This window comes from Eretmochelys imbricata, chromosome 3 (genome assembly GCF_965152235.1).
Source record: "Eretmochelys imbricata isolate rEreImb1 chromosome 3, rEreImb1.hap1, whole genome shotgun sequence".
In the NCBI taxonomy this organism is placed as follows: Eukaryota; Metazoa; Chordata; order Testudines; family Cheloniidae; genus Eretmochelys; species Eretmochelys imbricata.
In genome coordinates this window covers 186,942,208-186,963,971 of record NC_135574.1, presented here as the reverse complement: position 1 = coordinate 186,963,971, position 21,764 = coordinate 186,942,208, and the positions used below count along the sequence as shown (strand labels likewise).

The window sequence follows — 21,764 nt, the reverse complement described above, 5'->3', positions numbered from 1 at the left end:
GATCTGGGGAAAGCGGTGGACATGATATTCCTTGATTTTAGCAAAGCTTTTGATACAGTCTCGCACAGAATTCTTGCAAGCAAGTTGAAGTATGGGTTGGATGAATGGACTATAAGGTGGATAGAAAGCTCGCTAGATTGTCAGGCTCAATGGGTAGTGATCAACAGCTCAATTTCTAGTTGGCAGCGGAGTGCCCCAGGGGTCGGTCCTGGGGCTGGTTTTGTTCATTATCTTTATTAATGATCTGGATGATGGGATGGATTGCACCCTCAGCAAGTTTGCGGATGACACTAAGCTTCGGCGTAGATATGCTGGAGGGTAGATATGCTGGAGGGTAGGGATAGGGTCCAGGGTGTCCTAGACAAATTGGAGTATTACACCAAAAAGAAATCTGATGAGGTTCAACAAGGACAAGTGCAGAGCCCTGCACTTAGGACAGAAGAATCCCATGCACTGCTACAGGCTGGGGACTGACTGGCTAAGCGGCAATTCTGCAGAAAAGGACCTGGGGATTACAGTGGACACGAAGCTGGATATGAGTCAACAGTGTGCCCTTGTTGCCAAGAAGGCTAACAGCATATTGGGCTCCATTAGTAGGAGCATTGCGTGATTACTTCCCTCTATTCGGCACTGGTGAGGCCACATCTGGAGTATTGTGTCCAGTTTTGGGCCCCCCACTACAGAAAGGATGTGGACAAATTGGAGAGAGTCTAGCAGAAGGCAATGAAAATGATTAGGGGGCTGAGGCACATGACTTATGCGGAGAGGTTGAGGGAACTGGGCTTATTTAGTCTGCAGAACAGAGGAGAGGGGGGATTTGATAGCAGCCTTCAACTACCTGAAGAGGGATATTAAAGAGGATGGAGCTAGGCTGTTCTCAGTGGTGGCAGATGACAGAACAAGGAGCAATGGTCTCAAGTTGCAGTGGGGGAGGTCTAGGTTGGATATTAGGAAACACTATTTCACTAGAAGGATGGTGAAGCACTGCAATGGGTTACCTAGGGAGGTGTTGGAACCTCCATCCTTAGAGGTTTTTAAGGCCTGGGTTGACAAAGCCCTGTGTGGGATGGTTTAGTTGGGGTTGTTCCTGCTTTGAGCAGGGGGTTGGACTCCTTTCTTTTTAAGAGACCAGAGTGGTCTTTCCCAAGAGTGGGGAAGACTAATAAATGATTTCTTCTTTTACTGTGACTGCTCTGGAGAACACTTTTTTCTTTGTAAGTTGTGAGTTTCTGACAGCCTCATTCACTTGATTGAAGTGTGAATTTCATTAAAGTGAATAAGATTTCAAATTCAGGAGTTAATTTCTAAAGCTAATCATAGAAGTGGCACCAACTGCCTTCCTGAAACTTCTAGTTAACCTAGTAAATTTATATTAACAATTGCAAAGGGTGTTCATTGAAGTTGCCTTTGAATTATTTATTCACTTTGGACAGAACTTTGCTAAATGTAGATACTAGGTATTGCTCAGTTATAGTGCAAATAACATGCACTAGTTACATGTATTCATTTTTGTGGTGGGTCTTCAGAATTAATTCAGGAAGGTTATCAAATGATTTTGTAAACCTTGGTGGGTAATTAGTACTGTGTAAGTCAGTGATCTTGCAGCATGATTTGGATCTAATATACTCCTTAGTAAAAGGGGTCATAATATAGCAGGCCAAATTCAGAAGTGAGTCAGTCAAGTGTAACAGTACAGGTTTGTTTTGTTTAAACTTACATTATTAGTTTTCTCAATGTTCACCTGTTCAGACTGTAAGTCTCCCTTAGGCTCACTGGGTCAGACTCGGAAGAGTTATACAACTTGCATGCAGAGGAGCTGGAGAAAGGTGTTAGAAAGTGTAAGTGACTCCTTAATGAGTTACATCAGAGATGATGACTTACACAACCACTCTAATGTTGCATAACTTTAAGGGGCTCTAAGGCCTGGTTTATACTTAAACAGCTATGCCGGCAAAGCCTTGGTTAGAAGTATGAAGAAAAAAATTACACCCCTAACTGATATAGCTGTACTGTGCCCTACTGTAGAGGCTGTCAGACCATCAAAAAAGTCCTTTTGCTGGTATAACTTATTTCATTTGGGGAACTGATATAAGCTATGCCAATAAAAATCTCTTCTGCCTGTGGCTATAAGCTGTGTCTCCAGTAGGAGGAGGTTTGCCAGAAAAGCTATACTAGCAAACCCTTTCTAATTTTGAAAAGGCCTAAGGTACGCTTCGCCTCTGTATTTCACCCTTAGTGCCTGTTACATTTGGAAGACACTTAAACTTTTTTTCAGGTGCCTTTATAGGTTTCCAAAAAGCAGACTGACATGAGGCCAGTCTACACTTAAAATTTAGGATGACATAGCTATGGCTTTCAGAGATGTGAAAAAATAGCACTGTAGCGATGCCAGCCTAACCCCTGGAGTACATACGAACATAAGTAATCTCTCTCCTGCCATCCATCTCCACCCTCTGACAAACAGAGGCTAGGTACACCATTCCTTACCCATCCTGGCTAATAGCCATTAATGGACTTAACCTCCATGAATTTATCTAGTTCTCTTTTAAACCCTGTTATAGTCCTAGCCTTCACAACCTCCTCAGGCAAGGAGTTCCACACGTTCACTGCACGCTGTGTGAAGAAGAACTTCCTTTTATTTGTTTTAAACCTGCTGCCCATTAATTTCATTTGATGGCCCCTAGTTCTTATATTATGGGAACAAGTACATAACTTTTCCTTATTCACTTTCTCCACACCACTCATGATTTTATATACCTCTGTCATATCCCCCTTTAGTCTCCTCTTTTCCAAGCTGAACAGGCGTAGCCTCTTTAATCTGTCTTCGTATGGGACCCGTTCCAAACCCCTAATCATTTTAGTTGCCCTTCTCTGAACCTTTTCTAATACCAGCATATCTTTTTTGAGATGAGGAGACCTCATCTTTACGCAGTATTCAAGATGTGGGCGTACCATGGATTTATATAAGGGCAATATGATATTCTCTGTTTTATTCTCTATCTCTTTTTTTAATGATTCCTAACATCCTGTTTGCTTTTTTGACTGCCGCTGCACACTGCGTGGACATCTTCAGAGAACTAGACATGATGACTCCAAGATCTCTTTCCTGATTAGTTGTAGTTAAATGAGCCCCCATCATATATTATGTATAGTTGTGGTTATTTTTTCCAATGTGCATTACTTTTCATTTATCCACATTAAATTTCATTTGCCATTTTTCAGAGTAACAGCCGTGTTAGTCTGTATTCGCAAAAAGAAAAGGAGTACTTGTGGCACCTTAGAGACTAACCAGTTTATTTGAGCATGAGCTTTCGTGAGCTACAGCTCACTTCATTTGCCATTTTGTTGCCCAATCACTTAGTTTTGTGAGATCTTTTTGAAGTTCTTCAGAGTCTGCTTTGGTCTTAACTATCTTGAGCAGTTTAGTATCGTCTGCAAACTTTGCCACCTCACTGTTTACCCCTTTCTCCAGATCATTTATGAATAAGTTCAATAGGATTGGTCCTAGGACTGATCCTTGGGGAACACCACTAGTTACCCCTCTCCATTCTGAACATTTACCATTGATTCCTACCATTTGTTCCCTGTCTTTTAACCAGTAAAATCCATGAAAGGATCTTCTCTCTTATCCCATGACAACTTAATTTACATAAGAGCCTTTGGTGAGGGATCTTGTCAAAGGCTTTTTGGAAATCTAAATACACTATGTCCACTGGATTCCCCCTTGTCCACGTGTTTGTTGACCCCTTCAAAGAACTCTGATAGATTAGTAAGACATGGTTTCCCTTTACAGAAACCATGTTGACTTTTGCCCAACAATTTGTTCTTTTATGTGTCTGACAATTTTATTCTTTGCTATTGTTTCAACTAATTTGCCCAGTACTGACGTTGGACTTACCTGTCTGTAATTGCCAGGATCACCTCTAGAGCCCTTTTTAAATATTGGCATTATGTTAGCTGTCTTCCAGTCATTGGATACAGAAGCTGATTTAAAGGACAGGTTACAAACCATAGTTAATAGTTCCGCAATTTCACATTTGAGTTATTTCAGAACTCTTGGGTGAATGCCATCTGGTCCCGGTGACTTGTTACTGTTAAGTTTCTCAATTAATTCCAAAACCACCTCTTATGACACTTCAATCTGTGACAATTCCTCAGATTTGTCACCTACAAAGGATGGCTTAGTTTTGGGAATCTCCCTAACATCCTCAGCCGTGAAGACTGAAGCAAAGAATTCATTTAGTTTCTCCGTGATGACTTTATCGTCTTTAAGTGCTCCTTTTTTATCTTGATCGTCCAGGGACCCCACTGGTTGTTTAGCAGGCTTCCTGCTTCTGATGTACTTAAACATTTTGTTGTTACTTTTTGAGTTTTTGGCTAGCTGTTCTTCAAACTCCTTTTTGGCTTTTCGTATTACATTTTTACGTTTTATTTGGCAATGTTTATGCTCCTTTCTATTTGCCTCACTAGTATTTGACTTCCACTTTTCAAAAGATGCCTTTTTATCTCTCCCTGCTTCTTTTACATGGTTGTTAAGCCACATTGTCTCTTCTCTAGTTCTTTTACTGTGTTTTTTAATTTGGGGTATACATTTAAGTTGGGCCTCTATTATGGTGTCTTTGAAAAGTGTCCATGCAGCTTGCAGGGATTTCACTCTAGTCACTGTACCTTTTAATTTCTGTTTAACTAACCTCCTCATTTTTGCATAGTTCCCCTTTCTGAAATTAAATGCCACAGCGTTGGGCTGCTGAGGTGTTCTTCTCACTACAGGAATGTTAAATGTTATTATATTATGGTCACTATTTCCAAGCAGTCCTGTTATAGTTACCTCTTGAACCAGATCCTGTGCTCCACTCAGGACTAAATCAAGAATTGCCTCTCCCTTTGTGGGTTCCTGTACCAGTGCTCCAAGAAGCAGTCATTTTAAGTATTGAAAAATTTTGTCTGCATTTCGTCCTGAGGTGATATCTACCCAGTCAATATGGGGATAATCCCCCATTATTATTATTATTGAGTTTTTTATTTTGATAACCTCTCTAATCTTCCTTAGCATTTCATCGTCACTATCACTGTGGTCGATAATAGATCCCTACTGTTTATATTCTTATTAGAGCATTGAATTACTATCCATAGAGATTCTGTGGAACATGTGGATTCATTTAAGATTTTTCCTACATTTGATTCTACATTTTCTTTCTCATATAGTTCCACCCCCCGGCACGGCCTTTTCTGTCCTTCCGATATAGTTTGTACCCCGGAATGATTGTGCCCATTGATTGTCCTCACTCCACCAGGTTTCTGTGATGCCTATGATATCAATATTCTCCTTTAACACGAGGCACTCTAGTTCACCCATCTTATCATTTAGACTTCTAGCATTTGTGTACAAGCACTTTAAAAACTTGTCACTGTTTATTTGTCTGCCCTTTTCTGATGTGTCAGATTCTTTTTTATGTGAAAGTTTCTCATCTGATCTGGCCGACACTTTATCCTCTTCCATCCTCTCCTCCTGACTAAAACTTAGAGACTCTCTCTCAATAGACTCTCCTCTAAGAGAAGTCTGTCTGATCCACGTGCTCCTCTGCTTTCCCCCATCTCTTAGTTTAAAAACTGTTCTTTAACCTTTTTAATGTTAAGTGCCATTATTAAGAGTATAGTGCCTCTGACAACCTAGCATTCCTACAATAATGGAAAAACCCGTATCATCGCTGTAGTCTGTATTCACTCAATGGGGTTATGATAGCATAGCTGTGGCATTGTAGCTATGCTGCTATATCATCTGTAGTGTAGAGATGACCTTAGGCAGAGTGCCCTTGTGCTGTATGGAATTTCAAAGACTTTTTGTAATGTTTTTATAATGTAATAATTTTTAAATTAAATTTCTTAAGACTATGGTTAGAATATTTAATTATTATCATTAGAAAATGTTGTTCTTTTTTAATAATCTCTATCTTAAGTGGGTAATTACCACCAGTAGGTTAACTTTCAGATCAGTACATAAGGCAAGTTATAAAATTAATAGCACAGTTATGTACAAGTGATTATTTTATATTGGGTAGATGTTTCTTGGTATGATGCTGCTTTTTACAGGTTGGTACATAGTAAAGTGCTTTTGCATATTTAAATCGGTGTACTGGTTTACAACTTTTGTAAATGCTCTAATGTTGTCCCTGTATTTTTAAAAACTTGGTTAGTACTTTTAAACCAAAGGCACCAAAGTGACACAGTGGTATCATGATTCCTCAGGACTTGTTTCCCATACCAAAAAATACAGAGAACAGTGTGTAGAGGGAGAGTGGGGAATGGCCGAACAGCTGAGGGATGGTACTGTTCACACTCCTGTTGTCTACTCTTTAGCATAATCGTAAAGTGTTTTTCTAGTTAGTTATATGCTTTTAAAAAAAACCCTCTTCAATATAAAAGGAGAAAAAGCAGACCAAATGGGAGAAGTAAATGAAAATCAGGGAAGGTTACTTAGATCCAGAGCTTCCATGGGGGTTGAGGTGACTGAACTTAACCCAGAAGGAAATCTATATTTCCAATTTCATGGGTTTAGCTCACTGGAAGTCAAACAGTTGTGGGCAAGCCGATAGAAGGCACAGGACTTCTGACCCAGGACTTGTCTACACTAGGAAGGTTTTGCTGGTATAGCTAAACTGGCAAAACTCTTTGTGTGAACATGGTTATACCAGTATAATTGAGTATATGGGGATGGGTTGGGAGTCATGAGCCATGGAAAGAGCATTAGAAAGAGAAGTGAGGGATAGAGTGTGGAGTAAGGGAGATGGTATTTATGTTAAGTTTGATACTTCAGGAAGCAAGCTTGGTAACCTCTGTTTTCTGCGGTAACATGTTGAGAGATGGTATTGATTTTCCATGCCAATCTCTTGTTCTGTAAAACAACAGGATTAAAAAAGCTTAGCATTTGAACTTGAGAGGTTTTTACTGTCATGAATAAAGGTATGCTGTTACTAGGCTAAAACCTTAAATCTAAATTTTGTTCTCACTTAAATCAGTAGGAGTTTTACAAGTGTATTTATCTGAGGGCGAAATTTGACCCATTAGTTCTGATAGAGTTTAGTTTCTGTGAAATACTATAAGTTTAATATAAGGCATTTCACATCAAATAATGCTTAATACAGTAAAATCCATTAGAACACACACTTCAGATCTGCAGGCTTGGATTTCCTTATTCATGATGAAAATGTCAAAGTACATGACCTGTAACTTAGCTAGCAAGACCACCAAAGCTAATATGCTAGATTCTAAAGCACAAGCACATAGCTAAGTAGAAAATTTTATTTTATGACTATATATAAAAATTGGCTTGAGTATAGTATAGTACAACGCCTTTTTAGTTTTGACTATTATGATGTAATAGTAATTGTTATATAATGTGTTATGCAGGAAGACGAGAAGTTTCTGTCTGAAGTTTTTGCACAATTAACAGATGAAGCTACAGATGATGACAAAAGACGTGAACTGGTGAGTCCTTTCTTTGCATGTGAAACTTCAGAGGCTTAAGTATTAAACTTGTACTGCAAACCTTCCCTTCAGTTACCTTTTTGCAGTCATTAAGCCATATTCCTAAAATGAAGTAACAAATTCTTGACTGAGTTCTCAAACTCTAGTAAAGAGTAAATTGTGGTTTTTTTTATTTTACTATTGACAATATCAGCTAGGACATTAGAATGTAGACACCTGAAAATTTTCTTCGCCATTACGTAGTTGTAATATTGTTTATCCTACACAGTACTGCTGAGTTCCACAATTCTGGCTGTATCAATGTGTCCTTCACCAAAGGCCTATTGTCAGAGGTCCTGAGATTGTTGAAAAGTCACTGTGAACAAATTTAACTTTAATGATTTACAGGCCACTGGGACTGCCTGCTGATCTGTACTTAAAAATCTTGGACTTATTTGTAACTGAAAGAAGGATGACCTCTGGAGTCCCTTATTTTTGTATTTATAGCTGCCACCCTGATTCTCTACACCATGTTGCATAGCCAGCATTTCTCCCTGAACCTGTTTACCTCTCACTAGAATGAACTGCGGTATTGGAGAAAAGAACATAGTGGAGAAAAAGAAATAGTTATTGTTGTATTTAAACAACAGATATGCCAGACAACAATTTAAATCCTTCATATACTCAGTTCAGTAAGATAACTAGGTGCTCACTTTCATTCTTTCAGGAGGGTTTTTCTTCTATCTTTGTCGAATAACACAATTTGAGATTCAAGTTGGACAAGTCAGATTTTTTCTTAGCTGCCTTTTACCATTATTACCTAAGAAGTATAACGGGTTTCTCAAGTGTTTTTATCCAATATAGTTCACTATTTTTCTTTGATGTACTAGGAATTTAATTACACAAATGTTTTATTTGTTAATATATCTTTCAAATGTTATAGGTTAACTTTTTCAAGGAGTTCTGCGCATTTTCTCAGACATTACAACCTCAGAACAGAGATGCATTTTTCAAAACTTTGGCAAAGTTGGGAATTCTTCCTGCTCTTGAAATTGTAATGGTAAGTGAATCTCTTGCAGACAAATTCTTTTTAAAAGGATACTGAATTCTGGTGTCACTTTGACACTCTGGGCTGAATTTTTCAGACATATTGAGGGCTTGCAGCCCCTTTGACTTCAGTTGGAGCACTTCTGAAAATCAAGGTGTCTCAAGTGGAGCACCCAAAATCAATGACTAATTTGGAAAATTTTGGTTATAATTTAGAAAAATATATTTAAACTTGTGTGGTGGAGAGGTAAGTGAATGTGGTGAATGTCTCTGGTTTTGATAATATGAGTGCAGAATTAAAAATTACATTTAGTTCTTGATCTCTTGACTCAACTCTGGTATGCACAGTCCTGAACCAGTGCAACTATACATAAGCTATCAGTGACAGTTTTGTGACTAGAAACAAAGGATTTATATGCCTTTGGAAAGCTGGGAATTCCGTCTTTCTACTGGTATGAAGCATTTTTAATCATGACAGATTGAGACGTTAGAACATAAATATTGTTTTCCAATTTGTTTTCCTTCATTTCAATTCTGAAGTGATTTAGCAGTTACCACTCTACCTAAAAAAAAATGCTTTGTACCACCTAAAAATTCTGAATCCCAACTTTCAAATGCTCTAGAGTGTTTAGTCTCTCACTTTATAGCAGCTCATGTCTACTGATCTGCTAAACACATCACAAATTAAGTGGAACAAGAACATCAGACTAACACAATATTGAAGTCCTAAAATCTCATGATCTTTCAAGGCTGTAATGTGCCTTTGTAGATCAGTACAAATATTTCTAGAGCCACTGAATTTTTTTGGCTCTGGTCCAGGACCAGTTAGTTATCAAGAAGGAAAAAAGACATTCCCTGAAGAAACGTATTCATGCTCTAGATGAGTAAACAGTAAGTGTAAATAGTTGTATGTGATTGGGATAAGTTTGTAAACCTTTATACTGGCCCTTTTGTACTAAATTAACTCAGCTGTGGTAATAAATAGAGAATATTTGCATCTAGATATTAAGTAGTGCTATGTGGACTTTAACTGCTAGCTGCCAAAATTGTGGCCATCAAATTCACACAAATCTTTACGCTCTTTCTGGGTAGTGTGGAAAGTTTTCTTCATATTTATAGTGGGACTATTGGACTTGCTTAATGTACAGTATGACCTTGCAATCAAATGTTAGTTTTATCATAGTCCTATGCTACTGTACTTCAAATGGTTCATCTGTAATAAACTGACTTTACTTTTTTATTAGGGTATGGATGACTTGCAAGTTAGATCAGCTGCTACAGATATATTTTCTTATCTAGTAGAATTTAGTCCATCCATGGTCCGAGAATTTGTAATGCAAGAAGCCCAACAGAGTGATGATGTAAGTAAGAATATTACAGGACTGTCTAATAATTTGTGTATATGCTGATTATACTTGTTAAGACAGTACTCTTTGCCTTTTTTGCAGAATTGAGATCTTTTCAGTCTAAATATAAATTTTCTTAAATGTGTTACAGCCTTTTTTTTAATAAGAGTATAGAAAATGTAGGAAGAAGACAGGGAACAGCATTCTGATTGTGGTGGGAGGGAGATATGAGCACACAAAACCTGTATTTTGCTCATTATAGAATGGGTTCCCATCAATTGCCAGGTGAAATCCAGGGTACTAGGTGGTATATTACTAGACAAAAACAACATTAAGATGGAGTTAAGGTTGAGAGTACATATAGTTACATAGAATATGAAACGTTAGAGGGATGTTGTTGTTATTCTCCCAAAAACAAGCATTACAAACTCAGGAGGGTTCAGACTTAACATTAAATGTAAAAGAAGTGCAAACAGGTTCAAGTATGGAAATGCATGGTTAAGGCACTGCCTTGGAGTGACACTTTGAGGGAGAAAAGTGCACCTGATTTTTAAAGACATTTGATTTTTTGCATCTAGGCTCATTTTCAGGTTATCTTTATTTTTTCCATTCTACTGTACTGTTTTAATATTTGAAACTCAGGTTTTGCATTCGCTTTCAGTTATTTTCTCACGTGTGAGCTTTCAATGGCAGCACCTAGAGACCGAATAAAAATCAGTCTAGTAGTATTTGTATTGCTGAAAACTTATATGTAATTGATTTGCTTTGTTGCAGGATATCCTCCTCATCAATGTAGTTATTGAGCAAATGATCTGCGATACTGACCCTGAACTTGGTGGGGCTGTTCAATTAATGGGACTCTTACGTACTCTGATTGATCCAGAGAATATGTTGGCCACAGCTAATGTAAGAAAATGCAAAGGGGTAATGAAACTTTACTGTCTATGCACATTTAAAAAGTCGTCTTACTCTTTCTAACTGTCTTCTTTGGTTGGAGGATAGTAGGAACGAAAAGCATTTTGGCATTGTCCTGTTTTGCCTGATGATTTTTGTCAACTGGAAAATTTCCATAAAATTATTGATAGTGAAAGGCACTGATTTGTAATTACTGTATCTAATTAATGCTAAGAAACATGGCATTGTCTAAGAAGTTCTTAAAATTGGCAATCTTCTCCCCAGACGCATGGGTATTAGATTCCTATTGGCTGTGTGGGCCACGTCAAAATATGGAAAAAAGAGTCCAATGTGTCTGCATGAAGCTAAGACAATGTTTAATTCCTACAGCATAATGCAAATCCACCTTGATAGAGCCATTCCCGTACTACAGAATGTACTTTATCCTGATAGAATACTTGTTCATAAGTATGATTCTGTTTATATTGTCAGAAATGAACAAAAATCCAGGACTCCTTGAAATTTGTTTAAAACTTTGCCCAGAGTTCTGATAATTCCATTTAACCAGCATTACATCGAATCTAAACATTACCTTTGGATTAAAATGTTCTATAAAGTTTAGGTCTCCAGGGTTTGCTTTGTTATGGTGAGTAGCTGTTAGTTTAAATTCTTTTTCTCTAAGTGTATATAAAGTACAATGTGCCTGTGTTGGTTTGGAATTATAGTCACCAAAAGAAGTATTTAAAGTAAAATCTAGTAACCTTATGTACATACAACAATCCTTAAATGTTTTATGCATTGTAGAGAACAGATGAGGATAGTGGTCCCTCCGTTTTGTTTCGTTTCGTTTCTTTTCGTTTGTTTTCTTCCCAATATACGGAAGCTTCAGGCAATATATGCAAAATTACTGGTCGCTTCTTTTCCTTTTTGATTTGAGTTCATGCTTTTGCTTTAATCACAAGTTATGTAAGGTTGATCTCATCCTAGTCCCTCCCACTCTGCTCTACACCGTTGGGTGTGATGGGTTCATTCTACTCTAGAGAACACCTGGTGTGTTGCAAACCTGTATCAAAAGATACTATCAGGGCTATGTGAGGTAGCTTATGTCTTGCCTGTGCTGTATTTTACTTAAGTGCTATTAGTCCTCACTAGCAAGGGCACTAAATTCACACCAATGTTCAATAAATAAATGTTTGTTTCAGAAAACAGAGAAAAGTGAATTTCTCAATTTCTTCTACAACCATTGTATGCATGTTCTCACCGCACCACTCTTGGCTAATACTTCAGAAGACAAATGTGGAAAAGGTAGGATTAAATGTTGGATTGACTTTTTATCTTGCCATGCTTACCAACTGATCATCTAGACAAATGATGTCACTGATTTGTAGTGTGAGAGCAGAATGTGCTTGTTGGAGGCTATTGTTGCCTCTCAGATAAGAATAAGCATAACTTGATATACAAAAATATTACTAGTCCATGGATTCCTCAGAAAGTGTTTGAGTTACTGATGTGAATTGTAGTAATATGCCTTTTGTGCTCTGCAGCCTTGGGAACCTGGACTGTGCTTACTAGGTCATAGAAAAATAAGCAGAACCATGGAAATGTAGTACATGCCAAGTCTGAAATATTAATAATTTATTAACTTTATTCTTGTCAACCTTTAATAAAAGCTAAAGTATTGCTATATAATTCCTGCTCAAACTGCATGTCCATGGTAACTCCCAATACACACACTTCTAAAACTTTCAGTATTTGGTACATTTGTTGGCTACTGATGCAAAACTGCAATCATAACTTCTGTTGGTAGCAGCAGACAGTTTTTCTTGGTAACTTTTAGAATTGTTGATGTGCAGCAGGAAATGTGTTCAACTTCACAAGTGTTTCAGAGCCTTTACAAATTGCTTTGTAACTTACCAAAGAAAACACGATCCCAGGATTTGGCTATCTGCAGGGTATTAACTCCAGAGATTAGTGTTACTTTGAAATTTCCAGTGACACAGAAATGCTGAAAGTCATAGTCCTTCTTCAAGGAGTGTCCCTGTGGGTGCTCCACTTTAGGTGTCTTGGCGCCCTGTGCTTCTAGTCGGAGACTTGTGATAGCAGTGCCCCGGTTGGCCACGCACGCGTGGCAGCTGTCTTGTGCCGCTCCCCCACGAGTGCAGCCAACCGCCACCTAGTTCCTTCTCTACTGCCCTTGGTTTCAGTCAGAATGACAGCGGTGCCCTTATCTACTCTCATATTCCTTTAATCTCTGCCCTTTTTTCAGTTAGTTTTCCTCATTGTTTATCTCTGTTCATTTTTCTTTCATTTTCACATTTAAAAAAAACCACACTTTCACGTTTTTTCTCCCTGCCTCAGGCGGGCAGCCGCTGAAGAGGCATTAGACCAGGACTATTTCCATTCTTCATTCAGCTCCTCTCAGACATGCCTGGCTTTCCAGGTTTCAAGCGCTGTCTGACCTGCGGACTCTCAATACCGGTGACAGACAGTCACTCGCAATGAACCCGTTGGGTAATTTGTGTTTTCCCCAGGCAGAAGTGTCCCCACCGCAAGAAACTCACAGCGTGGACAAGAAAGGCCAGGGACCTCCAATTAAAACTTTTAATGATGGAGAGATCCCTCTGACCTGCCTCCAACCCTGAGTGCAGGACATCACCTCTCCAGTCCTAACCTACAGCTGCCTCCTCAAAAATGGCTGTTAAGGACCCTGGTCCTACCAAAGTCACAAAAAAGTGGTCTCATTCCTCACCACATCGGTATTCGCCTCCAAAAAAGCAATCCCTGACTGCAAAAACTGCCCCGGTACCAATGGCACCCAGAGCGCCGAACCACGAGGCACTGGGACTGTCCAGTACCGAGACGCCCCAAGGAGCAAAAGACCCTATGTGGTCTCACTCTCGTAGCAGCAAAACTAAGCCTCATAGCTTAGAACCTAGGGAACAGAAACCTCAGGCACAGAGCAGCATTATGGCACCACCTGCTGCACCAATACAATATGACAAGTCTGTGGCACTGACAGCGCTCCCTCTGGTTCCCAGCCTGAGCTTGCCTGCACTGAGTCTCCTGGTACCGCATCAGTTTGTCAGCCATGCGAACCTACTCATTGCTTCCACCCTGGGAACATCGCTCTTTGGCACCATTGGCACCCGAGCCAGGTCATGGCCAAGCTTTATCACTACACCCGCTGGCTCGACCCCTTCTCTCTCCAGTGATGAAGAGGATGAAGTGGAGACAGGAGTGGGCACCCCTCTCCTAAACCTGGACTCACTTGTCTCCCCCCCACCCCCAATGGCCTTCTTACCTCAGTGAGCATAGTGGGACCCCTGGGCATTATACAGAGCCTAAAACATCCAGCCATCCAATCCATCTAGGTCCAGGACACAGCTGTCGCCTCCAACATCTGAGCCAGCTTCCCCAGAACTGGAGGAGGAAGCTGAAGAATCTGCAGACAGGCCAGAGGGTGACACCCTCCCACCTACCCACATTCCGACTTCATCTCCAGATGAATCAATAATGCCACCTCCCCCCACATCAGTAGGAAGGATGGGAGAGTTGTACCTTATACCACATTCCTCAAGGACAAAGTAATCCTACACCCATACCCAAAGTTGCCTCCCTCTTTCATCTCAATGAACCCATTCACTTACCTGTATTCTTTCCCAAGCCACATGCCAACAACGGGGAGGCGTCCTTTCATACACTAGATGTCCGCAGCGTGCTGGCGCTCTATAGAGAGAGAACAAAAACATTCAGAAAATCGTCAGTGCTATTTGTATCCACAACAGAACGATCAAAAGGCCTAACCATTTCCAAACAGAGACTTTCTAAACTGATCTCTAATTGTATCAAACTATGTTACCAAAATTACAATTTGCAAGCTCCTTCTGGACTTTGCACACATTCCACTAAAGCTGCGTCCACATCCATAGCCTTTCTCAAACATGTACCCATCACAGATATTTCTAAAGCAGCTACCTGGGCATCGCCCCATACTTTCACCAAACATTATGCTCTGGAACAGCAGGCAACTGCAGACGCTCACTTCAGTCTTATCGGTGCTTTCCATCATACATACATCAATTCCGAAGCCACTCCTCTCCACCGAGGGGCACTGCTCTTCAGTCATCTAAAGTGGAACACCCACAGGGACACTCCTTGAAGAAGAAGAGAAGGTTATTCACCTTGTGCAGTAACTGAGTTTCTTCAAGATGGTTGTCCCTGTGGGTGCTCCACAACGCCCGCCCCCCTCCGCTTCAGAGTTTCAGCTCAGATAGAGAAGGAACTGGGTAACGGTTGGCTGCGCTCGGGGGTAGCTACTCAGAGCAGCCAACTGGGGCACTGCTACCACAAGTTTCCGACTAGAAGCACGAGGAGCCAAGACACCTAAAGTGGAGCACCCACAGGGACAACCATCTTGAAGAACCTCAGTTACTGCACAAGGTGACCGGTTTCAGAGTGGTAGTTGTGTTAGTCTGTATCAGCAAAAAGAACAAGGAATACTTGTGGCACCTTAGAGACTAACAAATTTATTTGGGCATAAACTTTCGTGGGCTAAACACCACTTCATCAGATGCATGCAGTGGAAAATACAGTAGGAAGAGAGAGAGATACACACAGAGAACACAAAACAATGTGGGTTGCTGTACCAACTCTTAACGAGACTAATCAATCAAAAACCTCTCCAGCACATCATCAAGGATCTACAACTTATCCTGAAGGACGATCCCTCACTCTCACAGATCTTGGGAGACAGGCCAGTCCTCACTTACAGACAGCCCCCCAACCTGAAGCAAATACTCAGCAGCAACCACACAACAAAAACACTAACCCAGGAACCTATCCTTGCAACAAAGACCATTGCCAACTCTGTCCACGTATCTGTTCAGTGGACACCATCATAGGACCTAATCACATCAGCCACACCATCAGGGGCTCGTTCATCTGCACATCTACCAATGTGATATATGCCATCGTGTGCTAGCAATGGCCCTCTGCCATGTACATTGGCCAACCTGGACAGTTTTTACGCAAAAGAATAAATGGGCACAAATCAGACATCAAGAATTATAACATTCCAAACCAGTCAGAGAACACTTTAACTTCCCTGGACACTCAATTACAGACCTAAAAGCTGCAATTCTTCAACAAAAAAACTTCAAAAACAGACTCCAACGAGAAACTGCAGAACTGGAATTAATTTGCAAACTGGACACCATCAGATTAGGCCTGAATAAAGACTGGGAGTGGATGGGTCATTACACAAATTAAAAACTATTTCCACATGCTAATTTTTCCCCTACTGTTACTCACACCTTTTTTTCTCCTTTTTCTGTTGGTTTAACGCAGGGGTCTCAAACATGCAGCCCACGTGCATTTTCTGCTGCCCGTCAGCTCCCTGTGCGCATGCCCCCACCCCCAGTGCTTACCTAGAGCAGCTCTGGCCTGGCGTGCACCGGGGGCAGGGCTGGCTCCCTGCCTGCCTTGCCCCCACGCCACTCTGGGAAGCGGCGGGAACTTGGGGGACAGGAAGTACAGGGGTCTGTGTGTTGCCCTTGGTTCCAGCCACCATCCCCCGCAGCTCCCATTGGCCAGGAATGGGGAACCGTGGCCAATGGGAGCTTCAGGGGAGGTACCTGGAGGAGCGGCCAGGGTATCACACAGAGCCCTCTGTCCCACCTCCCCCATGCTAATTTTTCCCCTACTGTTACACGTTCTTGTCAACTGTTTTGAAATGAGCCATCCTGATTATCACTACAAAAGGTTTTTTTTCTCCTGCTAATAATAGCCCAGCTTAATTGATTAGTCTTGTTAGAGTTAGTACGGCAACCCCCATTTTTTCATGTTCTGAACCCCCTGCCCTGAACCCCCTGCCCTGCGCCCCCTGCTGCACCCTGCGCCCCTCCTGCACCCCAACCCCCTGCCCTGAGCCCCCCGCTGCACCCCTCACCCCTCCTGCACCCCACACCCCAACTCCCTGCCCTGAGTCCCTTGCTGCACCCTGCACACCTCCTGCACCTCAACTCCCTGCCCTGAACCCCTGCCACAACCCTACACCCTTCCTGCACCCCCTGGGGCAGGGAGGGGGCAGAGTTCAGGTGGGGATTTCGGGGAAGGGGTTAGAGTGGGGGCAGGGAAGAGATGGGGCAGGGGTGGGGCCTTATGGAAGGGGTGGAGTGGGGCCAGGGGTAGCGGTGGTGGGGGTGTCAGTGATGTGGCCCTCAGGCCAGTGTACTAGTCCTCATCTGGCCCTCGTGGTTATTTGAGTTTGAGACCCCTGGTTTAAAGAAAAAAAGTATTTGAATTCTCCAGGCCACATAAAATGTTGCTGAAATAATAATACTCAGCACTTTTTGTCTCTGAAGTACTTCACAAAGAGAAATGTATCCTCATAATACCTCTGTGAGGTACGTAATTCTTACGATCCCCATTTTAAAAGATGGTGAAACTGAATAAGAGTTACTTTTCAAATATGTTTTGAGACTGTCCATTATCTCACTTAAAATGACTATGGTCTATCTAATGAGGAATGTGTTAGCTGGATAGTTGGCAAATATTAAAAAGGGAATTCTTTATCTATTTCTGTGTATTTTATAAATATTCGTGTATGAAATATCTAAATTATAAGGTTTTTTTATTGTAGAAATATTAATTTAGGTAAGTGTTTTGACTAAAGATTAACACTACTCTTAAATGTTCAATTAAGTATAACAAGCACTTAGTGAAGTGTGGGTTTTTTGGGTCTTTTTAAGGTTTTGTAACTAGAAAACATAACATAGAAATCTTTCCTGGCATATAAGCTTATTGTTATAGTACTTTTGTATAACTTATTAACACATGAAATTGTGCCATCAGCTGATTGAAGCTAGTAATGGAATTGATTATTTATCTGTTATTAAATAGGCACTTTACAGTGTTTTGAAAATCTGTATTGACACTTATTTGTATATCAGATGCAGTAGTTGGGTCCAACAAGAGTAACACTATTTGTCCTGGTAAGTGGTAGTCTTTTTATATTTTGAAATTTATTTTGTCAGCATGGATTTGTTCAGTATATATTTGGAAATATTTTATTTTACAGCCTTTTCCTAACTTAAATCTGTTTTTTTTAAATCTCCTTTATTAGTTTAGATTACAGGTTCTACTTTCTCCCAGCCAACAGACACATAAAACCTTCGTTTTCATTTGACTTTGCTTCAGGCTGTCTTACAGAATTGTACAGTAACTCTTTGCTTAACGTTGTCATTGTGTTCCTGAAAAATGCTACTTTACACAAAACAATGTTAAGCGAATCCAATTTCCCCACAAAATTTAATGTAAATGTGGGGTGGGGGGGGGGGGGTTAGGTTCCAGGGAAATTAAATAAATATATACATCAGACATGCCAAACCCGTGGAAAAAACACAGAAATTGGGCTTGGTTTTGGTTTTTTTGGCTTATGAGTTGCTTGTTGGCTAGTTTTTGGCTTGTAGCTTGTTACTACTTTTTGTTGTTTTTGGATCGGCTCTCGGCAAATGAGCAAATGGAGGCAAGCAGGAGCAAGCGGGGGAGAGAGTCAGGGTGCACAGCAGGCCCACCACAGTCCCAGACTGCACACCGGGGTATCTAGTCACATAGAGTGTTGGGGTTCTCTAGGGATTAGCTTGTTTTGGCCTTGTTTTGAAATGAGATTAGCTTGATTTTGGGCTTATTGTGAAAGTCGGGGTGCTTAATTACCATGTGAAGGTTGGCAACTGTGAGATAGATAGATATAGTGTTAGGTTCGGTTCGGTTCTGGGGGGGGGGTAAGGGGAGGGGGAATGAAAATTATATATACATACTCACACTCTCTCTCTCAGTTTTAAACAAACAATTTAATACTGTACACAGCAATGATGATTGAGAAGCTTTGTTGAGGTAGTGGGGTAAGAGGGTGGGATATTTCCCAGGGAATGCCTTGGTGCTAAATGATGAACTAGCACTTGGCTGAGCCCTCAAGGGTTAACACGTTGTTAATGTGGCCTCACGCTCTACAAGGCAGCACGAATGGAGGGAGGAGACAGAAATAGACACATGGCAGCGGCTGCAAACATTCCCTGCGGAAATGGAACGTGATGATGAACCCATGCTATCCCACTGGAGCACACCATTCCTCCACTTTCCAAAGTGCTGTGGGGTGCATGTATGTGTGTGACAGAGACGCACACTGTGCATGTGTGTTTGTCTGAGAGAGACAGAGACACAAACACACATTGCCCCTTTCAGTACACTGACCCCCCTCTAAGTACACTGCCTTTTTAAGTTGATCAGCAAGTTGAGACAGCAGCTGCTGCCAGCAGGCTCCCTCCATCCTGAGCCCTGTCGTGTCCCTCCCCCGCTCTGTGGAGATGGGGTACAGGAGCGAGGGGAGGGGGACACCATGATCTCAGCACCCCTCTTCTCTCCCCACCCCCCCTCAGCACAGCAAGCAGGAGGCTCCCTGGAGCAGCTCTAAGGCAGAGGGCAGGAGCAGCACATGGCAGTGGGAGGGGAGGGACACCTAAACTGCCCGGCAATTGATAGCCTGCTGGGTGGCTGTTGCACAGGGAACTTAGCGGGGCTAAGGCCCATCCTGGTTCAAACCCCCCACCTGCTAGCTCCAAGGGGCTGCTCTTCTTGCAAGCAGTGGACAAAGCAGGCGGTTGCCAAACGACGTTATAAGGGAGCATTCCACAACTTTAAATGAGCATGTTCTCTAATAGATCAGCAACAAAACAATGTTAACCAGGACGAGGTTAATTGAGGAGTTACTGTATTGAATAGAGAATTCTTTTCTATCAAGGAAAAAGTGCTGCTGAAGCTCAGATGATTGATGGGTGAAATTTGTATCAAGGAAGACACTTGTCTGAGATTTATTAATTGGATTCTTTCTTGAGTTGGATTTTTTTAATTGGATTGACCTTTAGGAAAACATTACTGCTACAAGAAGTGCATCTAGAACATAAGAATGGTCATACTGAGTCAGGCCAGTGGTCCATCTAGCCTAGTATCCTGTGTCCCCTCCACCCCCGCCCCACACACACACCCCCTCCCCACCCCCTCCAATAAAGGCTCCATTTTGGGTTTAGGCTGTTTATAATTTTGTTTTTATATTTCCTATTGACATAGACCTCCAATATCTATTCATGGTGTCTGTTCTCCTTAGCCAAAGATATTAAGTAGGTTTTCAGTCTTCACCTATTGACAGAGAAGAAGCATAACCTAGGTGTGTAGGCTGGTATAGGAAGCTCTTAAGAAGTCAAATTAACAAGCTGATAAATCTCTATTCACTTTTAACTGTTAATAGGCTAAAACTACTTTGTCATAAGCTGTGGATGCGTAGAAAAGTTTGGTTTGTTTTTTATATGCCTGATTTTAGTTAGTTTTATTTTTCTTGTAGATAATTATCAAACGGCACAGCTGCTTGCCTTAATTTTGGAGCTGCTCACCTTTTGTGTGGAACACCACACATATCACATCAAGAATTATATTATGAACAAAGATTTGCTAAGGAGAGTATTGGTCTTGATGAATTCAAAACACACATTTTTGGCCTTGTGTAAGTAGTAAATTGAATTGTAATTTACTTTGTTTTAAATATTGTGGTATACATTTAGCACTGAAATACTTCTTCATGTTCAGAATCTGTTGAATTTACATGCAGTGCCTTGGCTTAATTTGTAAATGTGTAATATCCTAATTTTTTTTTAATCCAGTGAGCCACCAAAGCTGCTATTCTTTATTGAAGTTACCTTTTCATGTAATTTAGGTCCAAAATGTGACACAACTTTCAAATTAAGAGAAACACATAGGTAGAAGGCTTAAAGGACCATTGTCTTCTAGTCCACTAGCAAAAGCAGAAAATCAGTTGTATAGTATAAGCCCACCTGATACTGCTTAGTGCTCCAAAGGAAGGTGAAAACACCTGATATTCCCTGCCGATATTCCCTGCCAATATTCCCAAGTACTGTGCTGTGGAAGGAGAGGTTGGTAATTCTCTTCCCCCTCCACCCTGTGGAATGGATCATTTTGGAATTGGGTAGTAAGCATAAAATATGATTAGGTGTCTAGTCTCACCTAAACTGAGATCATTATAAAACTATAAAATCCACTATTTTTGGTAGGAAATTAATGAAATCACTATTTTGTGCACCATGGTACATAAGGAATGACCTAACATGTTTTGTGCTCGCCTCTCAGAGCTAGACAGCAGAAAGAGCACACAAATGAACCAATAAAATCTATATATCTGATGGGCTAACACTTACTGCTGCTTCATATAAACAAGAAAATAATGGAACCAAAGTTGTGTTGGTTTGTGCGCAACAAGAAATGTGAAAGAAAGAAAAGTTTGCCTGATAGGAAAAAGACAAAACCAATAGATACTTATTTTGAACCTTTAGTTAAGTGTTTTTAAAAAGCAAGCAAAAAAGTATTGAAAAGAACTTTTGCAGCCCTTTTAACAGATGTTGCAGATCTCACTCCCACTGAAGTCAATCTTAGGTTTTCTGTTGACTTCAATCACAGCAGAATGGGGATTGTACAATGATTATCAAAGATTTCTAAATTTTCTTTAAACTGCAGGTGCTCTTCGCTTTATGAGGAGGATAATTGGCCTGAAGGATGAATTTTATAACCGTTATATCACCAAAGGGAACCTGTTTGAGCCAGTTATAAATGCTCTTTTGGATAATGGAACTAGGTACAATCTGCTGAACTCAGCTGTAATTGAACTGTTTGAATTCATCAGAGTGGTAAGTTTTTAAGCCAGTTTTGTTTAAAACACTAAGTTTTAGGCATGTAACATCTTATGCATTGAACACAAAATGCAGAGTCTAGAAAATTTCACACTAAATAGGATAGTACCAATAACAAAAGTTTAGCTATTATAATACTAAAGTATAAAAGTCCTTTGTTTAGTCTTGTGTTTGTATCTTGCTTGACTGTCCTTTTCCTATAACTTTAGGGAGCATGTCTGGCCAAGAAGTTGTGGGGTGGGAACTGGTTAACACTCTCCTC

At 40.6% G+C, this 21,764-nt stretch overlaps 1 protein-coding gene across 2 annotated transcripts in view; it reads left to right on the top strand.

The window, feature by feature from the left end:
- Positions 1 to 21,764, top strand: part of PPP4R3B (protein phosphatase 4 regulatory subunit 3B) — a 68,377-nt gene that overhangs the window by 20,259 nt on the left and 26,354 nt on the right. For both annotated transcript variants that reach the window (XM_077813955.1, XM_077813954.1), the window contains exons 5-12: positions 7,408 to 7,485; positions 8,408 to 8,524; positions 9,756 to 9,872; positions 10,632 to 10,763; positions 11,954 to 12,056; positions 17,702 to 17,743; positions 20,146 to 20,304; positions 21,330 to 21,499. In XM_077813955.1, the coding sequence (XP_077670081.1) occupies positions 7,408 to 7,485; positions 8,408 to 8,524; positions 9,756 to 9,872; positions 10,632 to 10,763; positions 11,954 to 12,056; positions 17,702 to 17,743; positions 20,146 to 20,304; positions 21,330 to 21,499 (918 nt within the window). The remainder of the gene's footprint in view (positions 1 to 7,407; positions 7,486 to 8,407; positions 8,525 to 9,755; positions 9,873 to 10,631; positions 10,764 to 11,953; positions 12,057 to 17,701; positions 17,744 to 20,145; positions 20,305 to 21,329; positions 21,500 to 21,764) is intronic.